This window comes from Poecile atricapillus, chromosome 4 (genome assembly GCF_030490865.1).
Source record: "Poecile atricapillus isolate bPoeAtr1 chromosome 4, bPoeAtr1.hap1, whole genome shotgun sequence".
In the NCBI taxonomy this organism is placed as follows: domain Eukaryota; kingdom Metazoa; phylum Chordata; class Aves; order Passeriformes; family Paridae; genus Poecile; species Poecile atricapillus.
In genome coordinates, this window is record NC_081252.1 from 33751663 (window position 1) to 33773449 (window position 21787).

Genomic DNA, 21787 nt, shown 5'->3' on the forward strand with positions numbered 1-21787 from the left:
CTGCTAAGAAAGGAAACAATCATTCCCTTTAACTGAACCAGAACAGATCAAGAAGTTATTCCCTCAGGAGCTGTAGTATTAGGCAAAATTTTTCATGTAACTTTTCATAACAATAACTAAGGAATGTAACAAGCTTGTTAAGGTTACTAGAAATAATTGCTGCCATCAGGAGACATCTGTAGCTTAATTAGCAATCCCCTTGAAGCAAGTGGGATTTGGGTTTGGGATCAGTTAAAAATCTTTCCTCCTACAGTAAAGGGAAAGATGGAATAAATAATTGCTTTGTACTAAAGTGATTATAATTCTGCTGGAGTGAACTGGAGAGGCTGCTCTAAAGACATCCCCATTTTCATGAGCAAAGTAATTTCTAACTTCTTGCCTTGTGTCTGTAGCAGCATTCAGAGCTTCATTGATCTCTCTGGAGCTGGTACTGTTTTAAGAGACCAGCAAAAGTTGTTCTTGGTTAACCAAAGAAATGATTAAAATTTGAAAGGGAAGACCAAAAATACCAGTATAAAAGAGCAGTAGCTTGCACAGTTCTCTGGAATGGCTGATGATGGAGTGGAGGGAAAAACCCTCATGGTTGCAATTCCAGGCATTCAGTATTGACTTCTGTCACCATGTGAACACTTCATAGTCTCCAGGCATTGACTGTTTTCCCAAGGAGAGAACTGTGAAGAAGTGAGAGCCACCCCTGCTTTCTGCTCCCGACAGGTTTGTGGATTACGTGTGGATTGAGAACTAGGGAGATACCACTTGCCACTGTCCTTGATTTTCACAGGGTATATTGGCCAAGCCTTCCTGGTTGGGCCAGTATTTCCATTATGGAGCCAGAGAATATTCCTGGCACATTTCCTGAAGGTTGGTACTGAGAGACAGCACTTGGACAAAGCCAGAATCTGTGGCAGGGCGTTTGCCTGCCCTAGCCTTGTTGGGCTGCAGCAAGCCCCTCACAGGATTACACTGCAGAGCTGTGGGAAAGGGAGCATCCAATGCAGCTTCCCTGTAGGAGAGAGGGGCAGTGCCCTGCTGGGACCTTCTTGGTTGTAGGTGGGGCTGGTACAGTGTTGAACTTGCTCCTGCAGGGTGGGATTTGGAGAACCCAGCAGTCTGGCTGCCACAGATCCAGCCTGGGAGCCTGGTTTGAACTCCATGGGAGCAGCAGATGGGCTAGGCCAAGCCACAAGTATCACCCGCGGGGTTCAGGGCTGCGGGGACACTGCTGTGCATGAGGCAGGCCCAAATGAGGAGCACCATTGTTATTTGCTCATCTGAATTTGTCACAAGCACGCTGGCAATTGGCAGATGTGGCCTGCAGCTGTTGCAGGTGGGTCTGGGCGTGCAGCTCTGCTCCAGCTGCTCGAAGAAGCCAGGACCAGCAAGCAGCAACGCCGGCAGAATGAGCCTGAAAGCTCAGAGAGCAGGTGAGAGATCTGATTGCTGGGAGGCAGATGAGTTCATTGGAGAGCTGTTAACTTAATCTTCTGAAGAGAGCGGAAGGGGAGGAAGCAAGGGAGGTTTCCACCACTTTCACTAGGGCTGACAGTGCCTGCAGCTCCACCCAACTTCTTTCCGCCTCTGGAGAAGCCTTGTTGACTCCTGGGAAGTCGTGGCCTTCACAGCACCACAGGTCCCTGCAGAGCCGTCCTACCAGGTGAGCTTCTGGCTGATAGGTTGGTTTTTCCTTTATGGCATTTGTTTTCTTCCCTTTCATCCTTGTGAAACACTATTGTTTATTTTTCTTAGTCACTGAGTCACCTCCCTCTGCTTTTGCCCTTTTCACATACTTGCTGTGCTTTCAGCAATTACAGGAAGAAGTGCACAGTGGCACTTCGCTGTCACCATGGGCACGTTTTACTTCTGCCTTTGATTGCCCTGTCCTGTTGTTCAGTCTCTCTGACCACTTCTATGGAGAAAAAGGCTCAGGGCAGGGCTTATCAGGTCTGTAATACTCTGGGTGGAGTGAAGGCTCACTGTCTCCCCAGGACTGCTGTGCTGCCATGGCCCTACCCTGTTCCTATGGCAATGCAACACTCACCCTGCCTTTCTGACAGAGGTTGGTGTCCCAGCGGGAGGAGGAGGTCCCTGGTGTTGCTTGGAGCAGTTGCCCCGTCCTGCACTGGGAGAGGCTTTGCTGGGCAAGTCCCAGTGGCGATTCCTGTCTCTGCAAGCTGAGGGATGTGGAGGAGTGGAAGACAGTGGGTGACCTCTGCTCTGCTCTTTTGAGCAAATGACAGAACAGAGCAGGGGAGAGGATTTGTCATTCCAGCCCTATAAGGTGGTATTGTATCTGAGGTCCTGGGGGCTTGCACCCATCTCTGCAGCTCACTACTGATGTGTGGATGTAGGCACTCCTGGCCTGCTGCGAGCTGAATCTTGCTGTTCCTTCCTCCATCTTCAGTGTGGGTTTCCCTGCAAAATCTGTCTGTGCCAGCTTGACAAAAACACCTCCTTTGTAAATGTGGGCCACACACTGTGCAGCTCACTTTTTGTGCTCTGCTGTATTTCATTTCCTACTGAGTTCTTCAGCAACAGCAGCAGCACAGTCCCTCAAACAACTTCTACCCCTGGGATTGCTCTGAAGGATTTTTCTCCTGGTTGTATGTGGGAGTTACTCCTGGGTTGTTTGGAGTTTTAGCAGTCTTGTTTAGAGGCAATGGAGGTCTGGGTGATTCCACATGGCCCCCTGCACCTCTCTGCAGATTTTATTGCTTGGAGGCTGCCAGCAGCCTGCACATGCAGGGACCATGCTGGCTTGCAATGCAGGACCTGCCCAGTGTACAAACTAGTGCCAGATTAACTTCTCTGACTTTTGTGGACTAGCTTCTCATCTAGCATGAACTGGTGATTTAGTCACTATTTTAGCTGTCAGCTAAATTTCTAGCAGCCAGGCTTGGCTTGCAACTGAGCACAAGTGTATGCATCTCTTGGAAGGACAATGTTACCCTCATGAGTGACCAAAAAGGCCCCATCCTCTTCAGTAAACTCAGCTCTTCTGCAGGGATTTTGAGAAGGCAACAGATCATACCCATGACTGTGCCTGCCATGTTCTGGGTTATGACTGCTGAACCCATGGGCTGACAGGCTGTGTTTGACAAACCTCTTCTCCAACCACTCTGGAAAAATGCTCCATTTGCTAGGAGCAGTTTAGTTTTAATTTTGACTGGATGTACAATTTGTGAAGTAAAGCTAATGCTTTCACATGTCTTTGTTAGCACAGATGTGCGGGGAACCTATGCTTAGACCCCGCTCCAGCTCTCAGAGACAGCAACATGGAAGGTGGGCTGCCTTCCCTGGGCTGGGTGTCAGCAGGTGCTATTTCAGTATTAGAATAATAATCAATAACAGTGCAGGGCTATTTCAAAATTGTAAATAACATTTTCATGCATTGCTGGGGTGCTGCAGCAGTGCACTTGTCCATCAGTGCCTTACAAGAACCTGCTACCATAGCTGGTTCTGATTTCGTGTGAAAAATATTTCACTTCATTCACTGAACACAGCCTTGTTAGATGAAAGGTGATGTGCAGTGTGGTGTAGGAAATGCTGAACAGTGCAAACCAGATGTTGAAGATGATAAGGGAAGCTTGCAGAAATGTCTGGAAATGCTGTACCATTCCCACCACTCTCCTCTGACCTGTGAGACAGTGGAGCTTATTCCTCTCTTATCAGCTGCATTCATATGAGAAAGGCAGCATGCCAGCAGTGTTCTTCCAGCTGCTTGCAGGCAGGCTGGCTCATTCTGCCTCCAGCCCATCTCACGATGGCACGTGTACGTTCTGGACAGGGCACGTGGCACTTGAGAGGGAATGGAAAATTACCTCATTGCTGCCCTGTTTCCAAACCATAGTGGGAAGCCCTTACTCCTCCTTGATTTCCACCACACTTCTCAGCCACGCAACCCACAGTCTGTGGTGTGAATGGCTTCTGGAGCTCAGTGGCAGTTTCGTATTGATCAGCTCTTTCCAGAGCTGCCTGCAGGTCGATCAGTTCCTCTGCGGACAAGCAAGCAGCTGTTAACAAGAGGAGATTACCACTGTTGGTAAAAGCCTCTGCTTAATCCCAGATTGTCTTCCTCCTTGGGTTATTAGCTTCAATTAGGCACCTTCCAGTCCCGCCTGTTGGCTAAGGACATGGGGCATTCACTGTACTTTGTTTCAGGCTCTCCCTGTTAGCATGGTGTACAGTTTGGGCATTTGCCAAATGCATACCAGGTTTCAGTTTTTCCCATCTGTATGTCCCTGTAATGCACTGCACTTTCCAGGGTTGCTAGAAATCAGACCATAGATGTCTTTTGCTTAATCAAGGCTCAGCTGTCTAATTTTCCCACACCGGCCCTCTGGTGAGCACAGATGTGGCTGAGCCATTTTCTCCTAACACTTTGCTATCACTTTCACCACTCACGCCTCACAGCAAGTGCAGCTGATCTCCCTGTCTCAGCTTGCAGGGTTTGCTTTTGCTTTTGATTGCAGTCTGGAACATCACAGCTTGGCATGGCCTGACCTGAGCCATCTGTGGCTGGCAGGGTGGGATGCTCCTGATGGCAAGCAGAAACTTGGGACACAAAGACCTGATGGAAATGCCCAGGGGTGGACAGCCTGCTTAGCTCACAGTGACAAACTTTTCTTGTCTGCAAGTACTTCTGCCTTCTGAGTGAAGTTCACAGGCAACATTGAGTTTCTCTTGTGGTAGGTGAATTTCATGACCCAGTTTGATACCTCACAGTAATGTGCAACTTGGGATTGCCCTTAATTCACAGTAGCATTAAGGAGAAGCATTAGGGTTAGGGTTGTGCCTTTTATGGATGACCTGCATAGTCACTGTTTGGTGGAGGGTTTGTTTGGATTTGTTTTAAGAAAGTAACCTTTCTATTTATTTGAAAGGTTTTTAATAACAGTTCTGTTTAAGTACTGATAAATTGCAATTAGTTGAGGACCAAATAATGGCTTATACAAATGCTTCATAATACTTAAGTGAAATATTTGTTTACTCTTTTTTATTAGTTTCCTTAGTAAAATATAAGCCTGGGTGCATCTTCCAGAATGGCAGACGTGACTGATGCTCTGTAAGGTGCAGGTTTGATTTTGACTGCAAGAACCTCATGTGTCATTTCCTGTAATAGGGAAACCTGAAATTTAACCAGGACAGTATTATTCTTTCTGAAGAGCTGATTTGATGGGTGAGTGAAAGGACATGGCCTTTGTTTTGTCCTTCTTGCTTCCTCTTGTCTGAGTAGTCCTATGTCAGTTGAACAGCCCCATCAGAGAACCTGTCAAGCAGAAGTTTAGCAGTCTTGGCCAGAGCATCATTCATATTTCATACAGAGAGTTTGTCAGAGAAGCCCTCAAAAAACTAAGTACTGATTTCTATGAATAAAAATAGGAAACAGATGGCATCAATTCCAAGTGGTCAAGTGGTTTTTAACTAGTCCAGTTACTCATGTTCTCAAATGCCTACAAAATATTACAGTTATCTTAGCAAAGATCAAAATAACAACTTTAAAGCTGTTGCCAGACGTACACAGACATGTGTTCTAATGGATGACAGACCAAATGTATCCTTACAGTAATGGGACTGACTTGCCAGTTTCAATTCCCCTTTGTACTTCTGCAGTGAATAATGCCTAATGACTGCTCTGGTTGGGGTTTTCTTATTATTATTTTTATTACTACTACTGTGGACCCAGTGTTGTCTCAAACATGCTGAAGGTGTTAAGAGAAGTCTGCAAGTCTGGGATCTGAGAGAGAGCCTGGTTAGGAAGCATTTCCTGAGAGGAAGGAGTAGGAAGCCTCTGGAGCCTCCCAGGTCTTCTTAAGTGTCTGTCAGCTTCTACTGCTGTTTAGATCAGTCTGCTTACTCATACGTATCTGTATTAGCTCCTAGAAGAATACAGGGAGAAGACAGACTATAGCATGCCCAACATAGATGTGCACAAGCAGGCTCTGCACTGCAGCACAGTCTCTCAGACGGGTGGTATATATGATGTCTAAGATGACTGAACCCATGGGAACTGCAGCACTGCCTAGCAGCAGGTGGAAATGTTGTGTGCCAGCTGCTGCAAACTCCAAAAACAAGCCTCAGCTGTACAATTTATTCTGAAAACTGTTTTCCAATTGTACAATTTATTCTGATGGCAGAGGAGGCCATTTGTCACAGGCTGGAATAAACCTTTCAGAGTCCACACTGTGGAGTTACAGTTGAGCTAATGCTTGCCCTTGTGCAAGATGCTGACTTTGATTAGTTTGTCTGCACAACAGCTGCTTCTGCTTTCTGCAAACACTGCACACTGGTTTACAGTCTGTCTCTCTCTGGTGCCTTGCTGCTCTGCTCTGAGAGCCAAACTCTGCCAGGGGAGGGGAATGCTGCTGTGTGTGCTGGGACTCTTGGCCCCTTTTACCTCACTGAAACTTGCCTTCCCAGGACATGGACTTCTCTTTTGTTTCCCTGGTTTGTGTGTTACATGAATTGTTGTTCTTAAAAAGTCTAACCTTTTACTTAGCTTGATTAAAAAGAATATTTTTGGCAGTGGAGATGGAAATATAAGCACACTTGAGAAATCTCTGGATCTGGTAATGGCACCCCTTCCCTGCATTCCCCATCAAAACAGCCTGAAGTTGAAGCTTCCGTGTATGAAGCTGAATGTCAAGGTCACCTCAGAAAATTATGCAAAAAGTCTGTATCAGGATTTTTTTTTCCTTGAATTTCATCTTGGCCATTAGACTTTAATGTATCTTCTGAAACAAAGAATGAAGGAAAGAATGTCAGCTCTCTTTTGGTAGGTAGGCGTAGGTTACAGTAGATATATCAGCAAGTCACAGTTAGTGACATTTGTGCAGAGTTTCAAGAATTAGAAATCAGTCCTACCACAGTGACAAGCAAGAGAAAGACTTGAGCAAAATTTGGGATCCTGCCGCCTCTTTGGATACATCAGTGTTTAGCTTTTGATTCTTGGGTGTCCCATATTCGACCAACATTGGTATCTGGAGACCCTGGAGTTTGGAAACCATAATTCCTGTTGGATTTCTGTGTCTGCTTCTGAGTGTGCTCGGGATGTCTCAGCACAGCTGGTACTCTGACAATATCATCCATCTCTTGACAGTATCCTGTGGTTAAGCACTCGCTCGTATCTTTTTCGCCCACATTTTCTGCAAGGCTAAATCCAATTCCTAATCACCTGGCTCCTTTAGAAAGCTTGTCCAGAAGAAGCACTCCTTTTGTTCTGTATCTCAGTTGTAGCAGCATTTACAGCGGTTTAGGGAGTCCATAAAAAAAAATTCCCTCTCTGCTATGAAACTGAAGCAGTCATAGTGTATCTTCCCTGAATTTCCTTATTGTCCTGCTTATTGCAGGAAAAGGAGGAGTGGTGACAGCTTGTCTCAATGATTTCCTCCTGCCACAGGACTCTTGAACAGAAGAAGGTTACGCCCTTCCAGAGCCAGGCAAAGCCAGTCCCCTGTGTGCAGGAGCAGTCCTGTCCTGCTGCCTGCAAATGTATAGGGTAGATTGTATGTATGCAATTGTAGGGACCCATCTCTCCGCTGCTTCTCCACTGGTGGGGACTGGGAATTAGAGGATCTTGTTGCCCTTCTGACTTTCCACCCTGGAAGAGAGAACAAGCAAGCCCTGCTCCTGGACAGGTGGCCCTGCAGTGCCTCAGTAAGTTCACTATCTGATTTTCCCTCTAAAATATGTTAGGAGTTCATCTAATTGCAGAGTACCTGCACTGCTAAAGGTGTGGCTTTATCTACAAAGTTGTTTTCTTGCACACCAGAAGTCACAGGGAAAATCAAAGGTTGGAGAGGAAGGAAAACCCATGGCTGAACTCTGGTGTGAGAAGCTTTTTAGGACAAACCAGCTTTGAGGCACCATAGGCTTGCCACTTCCCCATGCCTCCAAGGCAGCTGGGTGAGGCTCTTGTTCTGCCTGTGATTTCCAAAGGCCTGGTGAGCCGGTCCTAGCATGGTTGCATGAGACCAGCAGCTTCCCTATCCCTTCCTTCCCTGCTAGAGGTGTCCTTCACTCCTGATAGGTTACCAGGGAGGTTTTACTCCTCTTTGGATGGTAAGAACCTGATCTGAGTAAGGCAGATCCTTGGAAAGACAAAGCAAAATTAATCTATTAATCATCATCTGTTTCTTTATTTATTTTGGGCATTATCTGCTTTCAGTGTTGTACAATATTTACCAAAGACGAGCAGCCAAAGTAAACCACACAAATGAAAAATTGCAAATGAAAGAGGCAGCCTCATGGCACAGCTGGTCCCATGCCTCCAAAGGTTTCAGTCATTTCAGATTAGGTGCACACTTGGCATTCTCTGGCAAATATGCTTGTCATCCTGGAAAAAAATCATCCTGGAAAAAAACCTGCCTCCATGCACAGCGACTGACAGAAAGCTGAGGCAGGTCTGGAAGGACTCTCTAGCAAGAGGAGGGATTAATGTGTCTGCTTGTTAACTCTGGCAGAGTATGCAGTCGTCACTGTGCCAGAGTTAGGGAGAGCAATTGGAGAGGGATTATTTTATGACTGGTGGCATTCCTGGGGGATGGGGAATTTATTTGGGGCCTTCCTGCAAGGAGTAAAAAGCAGAGGGGAGCACAAAGCAGTTCCTTCACAGATGGCAGGCTGTTTCGACGTAAGGAGCCAAAACGGATGGAAACGTTCCCTTCTCCCTTAATCCAGTTGCAGACCTGACTCACCCTGACTGTGTTACTGGTATCAATGTTGTCCTGTTACACAGTGAGAAGTTATGAGCTCATGGATTTCTTGTCCAGCAAACCAGCTTGCCAGCTCCTTGCTGAGTTCCCCCTGAAAAGGAAAGGGCTGCCCAGCCTGGAGGCAGGATTTCTCCACCTGCAGAAACAGGGAACAAGCCAAACTCATTCACAGGCTGTGCTTCATCACAAGAAGTGTGAGAAATACTTATTTTACAGAAAAGTTTAGACCACTGAACAGTAGGGGAGAAGAATCCAGCCAACCTTTACTTTATCCATCCCTTCTCCCATTACTCATTGCATTTTTGTTAGTGACTCTTGAAAAATTCTGTTCAGCTGGAAGGTCTTGCAAATATCAGAGAGGACACTGTCATAGGCAAACATGGAAACACCAGAGAGATCACTAAGAAAGATTCCTCTCAACAGAGGGTTACACATCTCAGTATGTTCTGCCTGGCCTTTCGGTCCCAGATATTAGCTGAGAACAAAGAGTTCAAGATATGAATCCCAGAGAAATAAAGTACTCTAAAGAACAGATTTTAGAGAAATTTCTTGACACTATTAATCATGGAACATTCAGGAAATAAATTTTAAATGATGTCATAAAAATAGCGCATGAAAGAAGTGTAAATGTAACATAATTTCTATAAATAGAAAATAATATTTATGCTGACACCAGTGTAAATTATAAGCGGTAAACAAACCAGGCGGCCAGTCTGCTGGGTAGACACTGGATAATAAGACCCAAAGAAACAAAGATCATCTTCTGCCCACAGGTGGAAACTTCATGGTGAGTTAAGTGTTGAAGGAGTATCACCAGGTTGATACAAGGTAGGAGACTGCATCTAATTTGATGGTCTTTCCCATGGTAAAGCAGATGTAAGGTAGATAAATTCTATTACGGTATGGCTATCTCTCAGCCAGCTTACTCTGATCCTTTACTTCAGACCTATGGAGATCTGGCTATGGAGCTATGTAGTTTCAGCTACGGAGATGGAATTTGGATGTTGTTTGCTGGCTTTTTACCTATATTTTCTTTGATTCCTCTTCCTTTGACAGCTCTTCAATCCAAAAGCTGTGAAACGCAGAGCAATTTAATTGAAAGCATGAGTTGCCATACTTTCTATACTTACTGAGATGCACACAAGTGTTTTTGGCATTGCTACAGCTCTCTCTTGCATTGCCATGGCACTGCCATGCTCTTCCTGGCACATCCATGTAACTTAGGATGCTAGAGAGGCATTCAACTCAAAGTTTGTAAATACAGGTATTTCACAGCAGTAGAAAATGCCTTAGTTTTGAGGTTGATTATCTGGTTTGCTGTGTTGCTTTCTGTAGATCCTGTGATAAAGACAAAAAGGCATCTGGCAGCGCAGGCACAAGTGACATGGTCTTTTCTGAATCTGTCATTACTAAACTGGTACTGTTACAGTCAAGAAAACTTACAGAAGACCAAGAAATGCAATCTGAGAATAATTTAGAAGAAATTATTGAAATAGCTGAGTGTGTGCTTGAAAATCAGCTTGGGCTATGTGTTTACAACCATATTCAAATTCAGAAAGCCAGAGAATGGTCCAACATTGGAAATAACCTATTATTTGAAGATGGTTTGGTGACTCCATCAGAAACCACACACACTTTTAAAGTACTTACTGACATCTTTTTATGATCAGGCTTTTTATTTTCAGAAAAAATTATGTTTTCATGCATGTTTATGACTCGGATGAAGTCAAGCTTCTAAAAAGTTTGTTTAAAAAATTATACAGTTGCAAAAGAGGACAATAGAAACAATCCCTGCAAGAGACTCACAAAACATGTTATTTTTCCAGTGAGTGAAAAAACTCTAGGAAACAGTACCTTAGATACTTCAGCATCTTTAAAAAATATGGAGTTTTGATGGGCTATAAAACAGAAAAGCACCTATGCTAAAGACAGAACTTCTGAGGTCTTGAATAGCTGAGAAAAATAGATTTGGAATTGACTAGTTTTCTCTTCCTGAAATCCACTGTCATGTCTGAAATATTTTATGGTATCAGATACAGAGGGAGTCAGCAGCTGAATGCAAAGCCTGAACTACCTGTAAAAAATACATCCTGACATTATCTGTTTTGGAACAAATACAAAAATCTTGGTTTTTTTATGGTACTTGATAATGATTATATCCTGCTCAGATTCTTGCCCAACTGTTAAACACAATTTTTTTTCTATTGTATAACAAGCAGTTAAATATGTATCTCTTCATCCCAGCAAAGTGCTTTCCACCTCCATACAGGAAACAAACTCTAGCTGGGTCTGCAATGACTTGGTCCTAGTCCTAGGAATGTTTCCCTTCCATTAAAAAATCTCCAAGAAACAAAAACTCAAAACAAAACAGGAAAAATAAAACACTTTTTTCAGCCTATTAGCACTAGATATGCATAAGTACAAAAAATGTCCATGCATTCCTCTGAATGAGGCAAGACAAGGTTTGCTGGACATTCCCACACTGGAATGCAGCAACATGCATGTCCCTTTGCTCAGCCTCTCTTGAAGGACCTTTTACTTGGAGCTGAGCGAAGCGTTTTTCCTCCTTATGGGAAATTCCGGTGCCAGGATGTTAAACCCTAACTTCCTCACAACAGCCTGCCAGTGATGACTTGCACCCGGTGGGCTGTGACAGGGTATTTTCTCTCCTGGTGAGATGAAATGAAGCAGAAGCTGTCCAAACAGTGAGCATAAGAGGTCCCATTCCTCTTTCTTCCTGAGCCTGCCTCCCTGGTAGTGCAACCTGTGCTGGGAGCCTATAGCCGTAAGTGTTTGTGGCTCTGTCCAAAAACCTACAAAATCCTTGTTTGGAAACAGGAATGGCACCTCTTTTTTTCAAAACTAGAAATATGGCTTAGGTGTCCAAATAACATTCTGGGCAGCCCGTAAGAAATTGTCTCTGTCATATAGTCTGGTATACAGCAAAGCAAACTGAGCAAAACAAAAGAGTGAGATAGATATGGAGAAAAGAAGAAGAGTCCTTCCAAACATTCTGTGAATGGTACTTGGGAAAGCTATGCAGAAGTATTTCCTGAAGATCTCTAAAAAAACTTCAGGACCAGCTTTGTACTTTGATAATGCTGAACCAGTTAACATTTCGAAAATTGCAGAAAATATTCTAAAAGAAAATATGATTTCCAGATTATGTCAGTTTTTAGGGGGTGTATCCCCTGGGCAGTGAGCTGGGAGCCTATCTGCCCAAGTACATTTGGGCTGAACTCTGAGGTCCAGTACCATGTGTATGTTTCAGGTTTCTGAGTCCTACAGCCTGAGTAGGCTCTCCCTCTGGCACATCTGTGGAGGTCCAGGGTTGTGAATATGGCACGTAAAAGGGCTGGTGCAGCCAAGCTGGTCTGTCAGAAAACCTGAGGTCAAGGCTGCTCTGAGCAGCATGGGTTTTGGACACCTCTCTCCATGTATGGTTCCCATCCCCACATCTTCTCTGGGAGCTGAAGATCCCCCTTTCACAGGGATTCAGGAAGCTCTGGGTGGTGCTCAAGAAAGTTGTACTCAACCAGATATATTTCTAGACAGACCTCTCGCACACGTCCATCAAGGGAGATCATCAGTTGTTGGTACCAACTTTATATTTTGCCTTTCTCTCTGCAGCATGCCAGGAAGCCTCATGCCAGACATGGGTCCCATTGACCCCCCTGTATGTCCAGCATTTGTGTGTGGCTGAGCTACTCATCAGCACACTTGACTGGTGTCCAGCCCCATGCAGGCTGGGGGAACAAGCAGCAATGATTGGGGGGACCTGTTCCATGTGAGTTGTCTCAGAGTTCTCATTTTTGAGTAATAAATCTATATGGTGATAACAGGATTTTGTGTGCTTGGCACGGTCGTTGTCAGAATAGGGTATCAAAACCTGCCTTTTTTACTGTGTATTGCTGGAAAATATGTATTTCCTGTGTATCCTAGTATTCCTGTCAGAAAAAAGATTTTTCACTGTACCTAAAGGGACAAGTAAGAAAGGAGCTGTGCTGTCCATGTAGGCTGTTTCCTGTTGGTGCAGTTTCCTTGGAAGTCAAGAACTCATCAGAAATACTTTGGCAGAAATTACATATTTTCTCTTGTTGAGTCATGCTGTTACAATTATTCTAGAAAAATTAAACTTTCCATGTCATTAAGATAAGCTTGGGTGTCTTAGCCTGCAAACTTCCCTGCAAATACTCCTCAGTTAAGGTAGCAAATCAGTGTTGTGTTTTTCTCACTGAATGCTTTCAGAAAGGATATGACAAAAATAAATCCACAACTCTGCTTCCTTGGCAGAGGCAGTGCTGTAGGCTGGCTGCTGAATGACTAACCAGTTATATATCATTATGCTCTGCCACAACTGCAGGGTGAGGATTGCCCAGAAGAAAAACAAAGGTAATGGGTAACCTTTGCATTTAAACTTTCAGTCTGAAGTTCTAAGGGATTGAGCAGCTGGCAGGGTAGGCTTGATATGGAACACAACAAAGTTGAAATGGTTTACTTTTTGTTATCATGTACCTTTTTGTTGTAGTTTGAAGATGAATACCCAAAGCCCTGCAAGACAGATTAAAGCACAGGTACCAGGAGTGCACGCAAAGAATCTGTTCCCAGGACCATGAATGGATGCCAAGCCACTCTGTTTTCAATTACATGAGTATTATGCCTCCTGCTCCAAAGACTGCAAGGACAGATTTGACTTTTGGCTTTTCCTTGCCATCCTTTCCTGGAGGCACTTAAGGTAAGAGTATCCTGGGTTCAGCCTGCCTGGTACTGCTGTGGCCAAGCTAACATGCTGGCACATCCTGGTTTCCAGTGGTAAGTATGAGGAAGTAGTTTTGTGCTGTTTACAATGATTTGGAAAGTGTGCTTTCTGCTTGTGTCACAGGCTGGTCAATGGATTCATGCCTCCCTCCCTTTTCTACTGCTTCTGCTTTTCTTTGAGGCAGGGATCTGGGCAGGGTGTTGCTGGGGTTGGGTCCCTTCTGAACTGCTCACTTGTCCTTTCTCAGCAGAAAAGCAACAGGCAGCTCTCAGTGTGGACACTGATGTACAGAAGGGAAGAGAGGAAGGGGGGATGGGCTGCAGGAGTCTTCCGTGAGAGACTGGGAACGGGAAGTGCTTAAAGAGTGCATCACACCCAGTTTGGGTACTGCTTGAGCTGCTGTTGGATAAATGGGAACATTTAAAGCAAGACAGCTTCAAAAATAATGACCACATCTCTATCTTATCCCCAGCCACCTGCTGGTAAAGGCCTGTGTGGTGTCTTGTTTGGAACATCTGCAGTTACAAAAGCACAGTCTTGTTGCAGATGCATTTGCTTGTCTTAGGAAAATGTAATGTAGGTGAAGGCATGTGACTTGTTTTAAACAGCATAAAAGGTGAAGGTTAATCATAGCTTAAACTTGGAAGAGGAAAGAAAGCACCTACAAGATCAAGAAAGCATCTTTGTTCAATGCTAAACATGCGGTTACTCTGGAGAAAAAGCAGTTGAAGAATATTCTCATTCTCATCTAAAAAGAGAGCAGCTTTCTCCTACTTCAGAATCTTTGATTTCAAAAATTGTTTTGAGCATGCTGAAGCTCAATTTGAAAGCTAATGCTCTGGGAGGCAGGTGACTGGTACTTCGTGTGTGGAACAGCTTGTGGAGAGCATTTTTACATCCTCAAACCTTCCCGAATCTGAATAATGTGATAAACCCTGACAATCATGCCCATTTCTTGGCATTTTAAGCAGCTTGCTGAAATGGACTGCTTAGTTTGTGAACTGTGGCATGGTCACACCAGTCCTCTCTTTCTGAGAGAAACCAGAAACTTGGCGCAGTGTAGATCCATCCATGATGAGAGCTGGCTGAGCCTGGATGTTAGAAGACAGTGGTTTCTTCTGAAAAAAACAGCTGGTACCTACCTCAATTGCATGGTGATGAAGCTGTAACAGACAGAAGGGTCTGCCCATTTCACAATGAATTATGCACGTGTCTTGTTCCCCAAAACTCTTCCCAAATTAACTAAATTTTTTTATTGTATCAGGGAGGTAAAATTTTGAAGACAAAAATATACTGTAGCAAGTCTCATTGAACCCAGAGTTAATATTTTGAAAACTGAATTCTTCCCTGTTGAAGAGCAAGAACCATTTCAGCTGAGAGGTGCTAGAGGGAAGAGGTGGCTTTGGGGAAGTTGATGACATCCTTTTACTAAGAGACTATTTCCCTTCTCTGCTCTGCCCCACAGCTGCTTTGCTATGTTTTTATGATATATTTTTAAAAATCTAATACATTAATTATATTCTATTAATTATATTCTATTTTATATTTTACAATGTTATGTTTATCAGCTATCCTCTGTAGTAGACAGAAAATACAAGGGTATCTCAGTCTTTCAATTTCTCTTTCTCTTAACCTAATGTGCAATGCTAATGTCAATGCAGTGGGACTGAAGGTTGCTATGAGGTGTGTTTGGGCTCTCTGTGGGCTTTGCCACCCTTGATCACACAGATGCTGTGCGGGCCGTCTGACATGTGGCAGGAATCAGTCAGTCTGTCTGCTCTCAGGCAGGTACTCCTTTGTGCAAGATGGCAGCCAAATGTGACAGTTTCTGAACACAGAAAAAAAAAGGTAACTGCAGTAGGAATGTTAGTGTTTGAATTTAATGGGCTTCCCTTTCAGAGCTGGTAGTCCCTTTATGCAGGCAGCATACTTGGTTATTTGACCAATCATGTCATATTGCTTCAGTCAGGTTAAAATGAATACTGTCAAACCTCCTCTCTCAAAATTGCCTTTGATGTTTACAGAGAGATACTTTGCTTCAGACTGTCTTGTGCTTCAGAGAGAATATAATTCCCATTCTTATTCATTTTCTGTTGACAACATATGATTGTAGTGTGCTAGGAAACTAAAGTATGCTGAGTGTTTCTACAGTACTCTCCTTGACTAAACAATTTGACTCCAACACTTAATATATGTATCACTCTATATATATTGATAATACTTTACAGAACTTACATAACTTGAATGTGCTGAGATGTTCTGTTTCTCAGCAGAGTGAACAACCCCCAGTGCCTACCAGACAAAAAGTATTGAAAGTAGAAATACAGGGAGGTGAATGCAGTTCTGCCCGAGAACTATTTCGGCACTTAATAGTGGAGGAAGTGATTATGAAAGAGTGTCTTGCGCAAAATGGTTGCATCAGCCTTTCCAGCAATGGGAGTTGACTGACAAAAAGAAGGGACTGACACTGAATTTTATCTCTCAAATAAGAGTTCAACCACAACCTGTTCTCATTTTTGTGTCTCCAGTCAGCAGCAACGTTAGATTTGGTTGAAATGTGATTTTGAAGGGTGACCCATACAATACTGGATGATCCTGGACTCTTCAGAAGCCATGGTTTCCTCAGGGGAGCCACCACTAGGGAGAAAAGATGCAAACTGGTATGATTCACTGGCTGCATAGTTAAAGGACACTGGGAAACTTGGAACATGAATTTTGTTTGAAGAGAACAATATTTTCAGGCTGAAATATTTTCTCACTTTGGGACTCTCACCTCATCAGACCTGCCAAAAATTTCCAGCTTTTGTTGTGTTTGCAGGTATGAGGTGACTATTCAGATGCTATGACCAGCACACGAAGAGACTGAAACACAGCATTGTGTGTACACAAGGTAAGTACTTAACCTCTGCTTATTCAGGGTTTACGGGTACTGTTCATCTGGAATTGTTTATGGTTCAAACTTGAAGTGTTCTTTGGCACCTGTGCCAGGAAACACAGCCCTTCTTTACATTAAAATCAATATTATTCTAATTACATCCACTGTTTATAGGGTGGCAGTAACATCCAATTCCCGTTGATTACTGGTGTTGTTTTACAGAAAAGTCTGATAGACTTCATTGCATATCAGCTTGTTCTGCCTTTCCAGTAAAGCACGTGAATTGCTTACACAGTGTGCAAAAGGGTGTGGCAGGAGCTCCGCTTTTAGAAGCACTGAGGCTGGTGAGACTCCATGCAGGGGACCCCCAGATCTCTTCTAGGAAAGTTTGTGACGTTGGAAACCTCAGCCCACTGGAAGGGCTGAGAGGGGGGAACAGGCTCTGTTTGGGCTTCTGCCTGCCATCATGTAGCCATACAGAATGGGCCAGCTGACACTGCAAAGGCTGTGAGTGTTTGTAATTATAGAATTACAGAATCACTTTGGTTTAAAAAGACCCTTAAGACCGTTGAGTCAAACCATTAGCCAAATACTGACAAGCCTGCCACTAAACTATGTCCCTAAGCACTATGTCTGCATGTCTTTTAAATACCTCCAGGGATGGTGACTCCACCACTTCCTTGGGCTGTCTGGCCAGTGTTTGACTGCTCTTTCAGTGATTTTTTTTTTTCCTAATATCCAATCTAAACTTCCGTGGTGCAACTTGAAGCCATTTCCTCTTTTCCTATCACTTCTTACCTGGGAGAAGAGACTGACACCCACCTGACTGCAGCCTCATTTCAGGGAGTTGTAAAGAGTGATAAAGTCCCCCTCTGAGCCTCTTTTTCCTCTAGGCTAAACAACTATAGCTCCCTCAGCTGGTTCTCTTAAGATTTACATTCTAAACCCTTCCCCAGCTCTGTTGGCCTGCTCTGCACATACTCCAGTACCTCAGTGTCCTTCTCAAAGTGAGAGGCCCAAAACTGAACACAGAATTTGAGGTGTGACTTCAGCAGTGCCAGGTACATGGGGACAATCACTGCCCTGCTCCTTCCTGTTGGTCTCACTGTTGCTGATATAGGCCAGGATGCCATTTGCCTTCTTTGCCACCTGGGCACAGCTGTCTTGTGTTCAGCTGCTGTTGACCAGTGCCTCCAGATCCTTTTCTGCTGGACAGCTTTCCAGCCACTCTGACCCCAGCATTTGGTGCTGCGTGGGGTTGTTGTGGCCCAAGTGCAGCACATGGTGCTTCATTTTGTTGAGTCTTATACAATTGGCCTCAGGCCATGGATCCATCCAATACAGATCCCTCGGTAGAGCCTCCTTACCCTTCAGCAGGTCAACATTCCCACACAGCTTGGTGTTGTCTGCAAACTGGATGTGCACTCAATCCCCTCATCCAGATCATTAATGGTCTATCTATCTTCCACTACTTGGGGCTGAAACATCCAGCTGTAGCTTGTTTGCTGAGAGGAGACACAATGTAAGAGATGAAAGAGGTGAGAGCCATAGCCAATGTGCATATAAAAAACCAGGACACTAAGAATGGTCCTTTATGGCTCTTGACAAGTGATATGGATGTACTCCAGGGATGAGCAACACACCGTGGTTACAGGGTTGAGAAGTTCATGTAGGAGAGGAAGATAGACATCACAGGATAACATTTTTAAAAAAATTAATCCTAGATTACCACTAAAATGGTTCAGGATTTCAAGAGTTTTCAGCTGCTCTTCAAAATTAATATTCAACCCTACCTTCTATTCTTCGTTTCCTACAGCAAAATGTCCTTCCAAGCAAAACACAAATCAAGAACTATGCACACCTGGCAAGCGTTGGCCATCTACATGGTCTTAGCTGCAAACCTCACCGAACAGCAAGCACTGAAGCAGGCTTGTCCTTCATGCGATGCCAGTCAGCTTTGCAACTGCTCCTCCATGGGCTTGGCCTTCATTCCCCCTGGGCTCACGGCCAAAATCACAGTGTTAAACCTGGCCCACAACAGGATAAAGGGCATCCAGTCCCAGGACCTGCAGCAGGCTGTGAACCTGAGAGCCCTGCTGCTGCAGTCCAACGAAATCAGCTCCATAGATGAGGACTCCTTTCAGTCCCTGGCAAAACTGGAGCTCTTGGACTTATCAAATAACAGCTTGGCTCACTTGTCCCCTGTGTGGTTTGGGCACCTTTTTTCACTCCAGCACCTCTACCTTCAAGGCAATTCCTACAGAGACCTGGGGCAGAGCTCCCCCTTTTCTAGCCTGAGGAACCTGAGCTCTCTCCACCTGGGCAGCCCGCAGCTCTCCGTGATAAGGCAAGGGAACTTTGAGGGCATTGAGTTTCTGCACAGGTTGTGGATTGATGGCAGCAATCTCAGTCAGTACGAGGAGGGAAGTTTGAAATCAATTAAGGAGATAAATCACATGATCATAAACCTAAAAGATAGTAATATATTCTCAGAAATTGTTAGGGACCTTCTGCACTCTGTCACTTGGCTAGAAGTGACAGAAATCAAATTGCCAGTTGAAAAAAAAAGCTTGGTGCAGAATTCTACACGTCCTTTTAGGTTACAAAAACTTACATTTAAAGAAGCTTTCTTCACAGATCAAACGATTAGCCGAGCAATAGTGTTACTGAAGGAAATCACCTCTTTAAAACAGTTAGAAGCAATCAATTGTGTGCTTGAGGGGAAAGGAATATGGAACACTGCCGAAATTGCAAAGAGTGGGGAAAGTTTTGTTGAAACAATAACAATAATAAAGGTAATGATTCAGAATTTTCATTTGTTTTTTGACCTGGAAGGTATGGAGTCACAAATAAACAAACTAAAAAGACTCACTATTGCAAGCTCTAATGTCTTCATGGTGCCATGCAAACTTGCAAGACATTTTTCATCACTTCTGTATCTGGACTTTCATGATAATTTGCTTGTAAATAAGCGATTAAATGAGACAATCTGTAGAGGTTCCTGGCCTTCATTGCAAACTTTAAATTTAAGTCAGAACTCTCTAAAATCTCTGGAAGAAACTGCAAAGTATACATCTCGTCTACCCAATCTGAATAATCTTGATATTAGCCAAAATAATTTTGGTGAGATTCCAGATGTGTGTAAATGGCCAGAAAATCTGAAATATTTAAATCTGTCCAGCACTCAAATTCCTAAAGTAACAAGCTGCATTCCTGAAACGCTGGAAGTTTTGGATGTTAGTGGAAACAACCTGAAGGAGTTTGGACTGCAGCTCCCGCTTCTGAAAGAGCTGTACCTCACAAGAAATCAGCTGAAGGCCCTGCCGGGTGCTGCACCCATTCCAAATTTAGTGGCCTTGTCCGTCAGAAGAAACAAGCTGAACAGTTTCTCCAAGGAGGAGTTTGAGTCGTTCAGGAGAATGGAGCTGCTGGATGCCAGTGACAACAACTTCATCTGCTCCTGCGAGTTCCTCTCCTTCGTCCAGCACGAAGCCGGGATAGGCCAGGTGCTGGTGGGGTGGCCGGACAAGTACGTGTGTGACTCTCCGCTGGCGGTGAGAGGGGCGCAGGTTGGCGCCGTGCACCTGTCCCTGATGGAGTGCCACAGGTCCCTGGTGGTGTCGTTGATCTGCGTGCTGGTGTTCCTGGTCATCCTGCTGCTGGTGGCCGTCGGCTACAAGTACCACGTGGTCTGGTACCTGCGGATGACGTGGGCGTGGCTGCAAGCCAAGCGGAAGCCCAAGCGCGCCCCGCCAAAGGACGTCTGCTACGACGCTTTTGTCTCCTACAGCGAGAATGACTCCGACTGGGTGGAGAACACCATGGTGCGGGAGCTGGAGCAGGCCTGCCCTCCCTTCCGGCTCTGCCTGCACAAGCGGGACTTTGTGCCTGGGAAGTGGATTGTGGACAACATCATCGACTCCATTGAGAAGAGCCACAAAACGCTCTTTGTGCTGTCCGAGCACTTTGTGCAGAGCGAGTGGTGCAAATACGAGCTGGACTTCTCGCATTTCCGCCTCTTTGATGAGAACAACGACGCGGCGATTCTTGTCCTCCTGGAGCCCATCCAGAGCAAAGCGATTCCCAAGAGATTCTGCAAGCTGCGGAAAATCATGAACACAAAGACTTACCTGGAGTGGCCTGCAGGGGAAGAGCAGCAGCAGATCTTTTGGGAAAACTTGAAAGGAGCCTTGAAGTCATAGAAGTTAACAGCCCCCATTTCTACATATTTCCACAAAAGGCCATATTACACTGTTTCTTGCTGCGTGGAATATTTTCTTTCTTATTTTTCTTTGTAACTGCAACTAACTTTGTTGTGTATAGGGATAATTGTAATTTTACCAACTGGAAAAGACCCGTTTTAGGCTTTCCAGTGTTTTGATACTCTGGTCTTTAAAAGTCCCTGCCAATAACTATGATATTCGGAAACACTGTTGGACTTTATATACATTTTACTGAGGGTGAGGTGTTTCTGTACTTTTTACTCCTGTTACTATTATCCCAACTAGTTTCTAACAATGCTGTTGTAATGTGCAAATAAAATTAAAAGCCATGGGCTTCAATCAGTATTCCCCTGTGTCCATTTCTTCCTGGGAATGCTTGTTTGTCTCTTCATGATCACCATTTTCTTTCTACCCACCCACAGAAATAGGTGAAGCCTTCTATTTTTGGGTGTGAGACTGTGTTTCTAATGCATGGACTAGATGGTGTTGTAGACTAGCTCAGTTCTTAGTTTTGTTCTTCTACTTTGCAGAGCATATTTATGTAATCACTGGGCCATGCACCTCTTACAGCTCTACTTATCTTCCTTTGTAGTTGGTGAAGAAAATCACAGGGATAAGAGGCAGTTCATCTCTCTACTTCAGTGTGAGGTATCTCCTAGAATTACATATTGCTCTTCACTGATTGCAAAGGGAGTCTAAACAAGCAGGTAGATGTTAAGGTAGTTAGTTCCATGCTGAGTGCTTGGATTTCTTGGGTTTTAGAGGTTCTTATGGGAACATGAAATTGTCTCTGGGGGGATTAAGTTGTGTGTTTTCTCTAACTCAACATTTTCATGTTTCCCTTTGCTTGTTTTGCTGGAGTTTAAGTACAGAAGAGTCTAGATTTTGATTAAATTTTAAACATGAAATTATTTTGTAGTGAAATACTAAAACCTTGGCAGATGGGCTATTTGAAAATAGCAAAATTTGCATACATTGTCTGTTGCTATATTTATACATCTTCATCTTCTTGTATATATTTGTATATGTGTGTGTGTGTGTATATGGACTTTTGTAAATATGTATCTATTCACACTCCTGTGTGTGTGTTTACATGTGTCTACATGAGATAATTTCTATAGGTGCAGCCTGAAAACACCACTTTCAGTTCTGTTTTCTTATAACAATGTTATCTCCAGGGCTAGTCCAAAGTCTGCTACAAAGCAGTTTTTCTATTAAC

General features: G+C 44.1%; 1 protein-coding gene across 4 annotated transcripts; it reads left to right on the plus strand.

Annotated features, from left to right (window-relative positions):
• Positions 1 to 854: 854 nt before the first annotated feature.
• On the plus strand, positions 855 to 21684 carry LOC131578789 (toll-like receptor 2 type-1). 4 transcript variants are annotated; one of them, XM_058837959.1, is made up of 3 exons: positions 855 to 1654; positions 16289 to 16360; positions 18162 to 21684. In XM_058837959.1, the coding sequence occupies exon 3, from the start codon at positions 18166 to 18168 to the stop codon at positions 20545 to 20547; it is 2382 nt and encodes a 793-aa protein (XP_058693942.1). In that variant the 5' UTR covers positions 855 to 1654; positions 16289 to 16360; positions 18162 to 18165; the 3' UTR covers positions 20548 to 21684. The 4 variants fall into 4 exon arrangements, with proteins under 4 accessions (XP_058693942.1, XP_058693941.1, XP_058693939.1 ...); XM_058837958.1 differs by lacking the exon at positions 855 to 1654 and adding an exon at positions 13315 to 13446 and having other exon boundaries at positions 15999 to 16360; XM_058837956.1 differs by lacking the exon at positions 855 to 1654 and adding an exon at positions 13315 to 13446.
• The last annotated feature ends 103 nt before the right edge of the window (positions 21685 to 21787 follow it).

What these genes read in the sequence shown, in the direction of transcription:
- LOC131578789 (XM_058837959.1), top strand. Translation starts at nt 18,166, where the DNA reads ATGTCCTTCCAAGCAAAACACAAATCAAGAACTATGCACACCTGGCAA.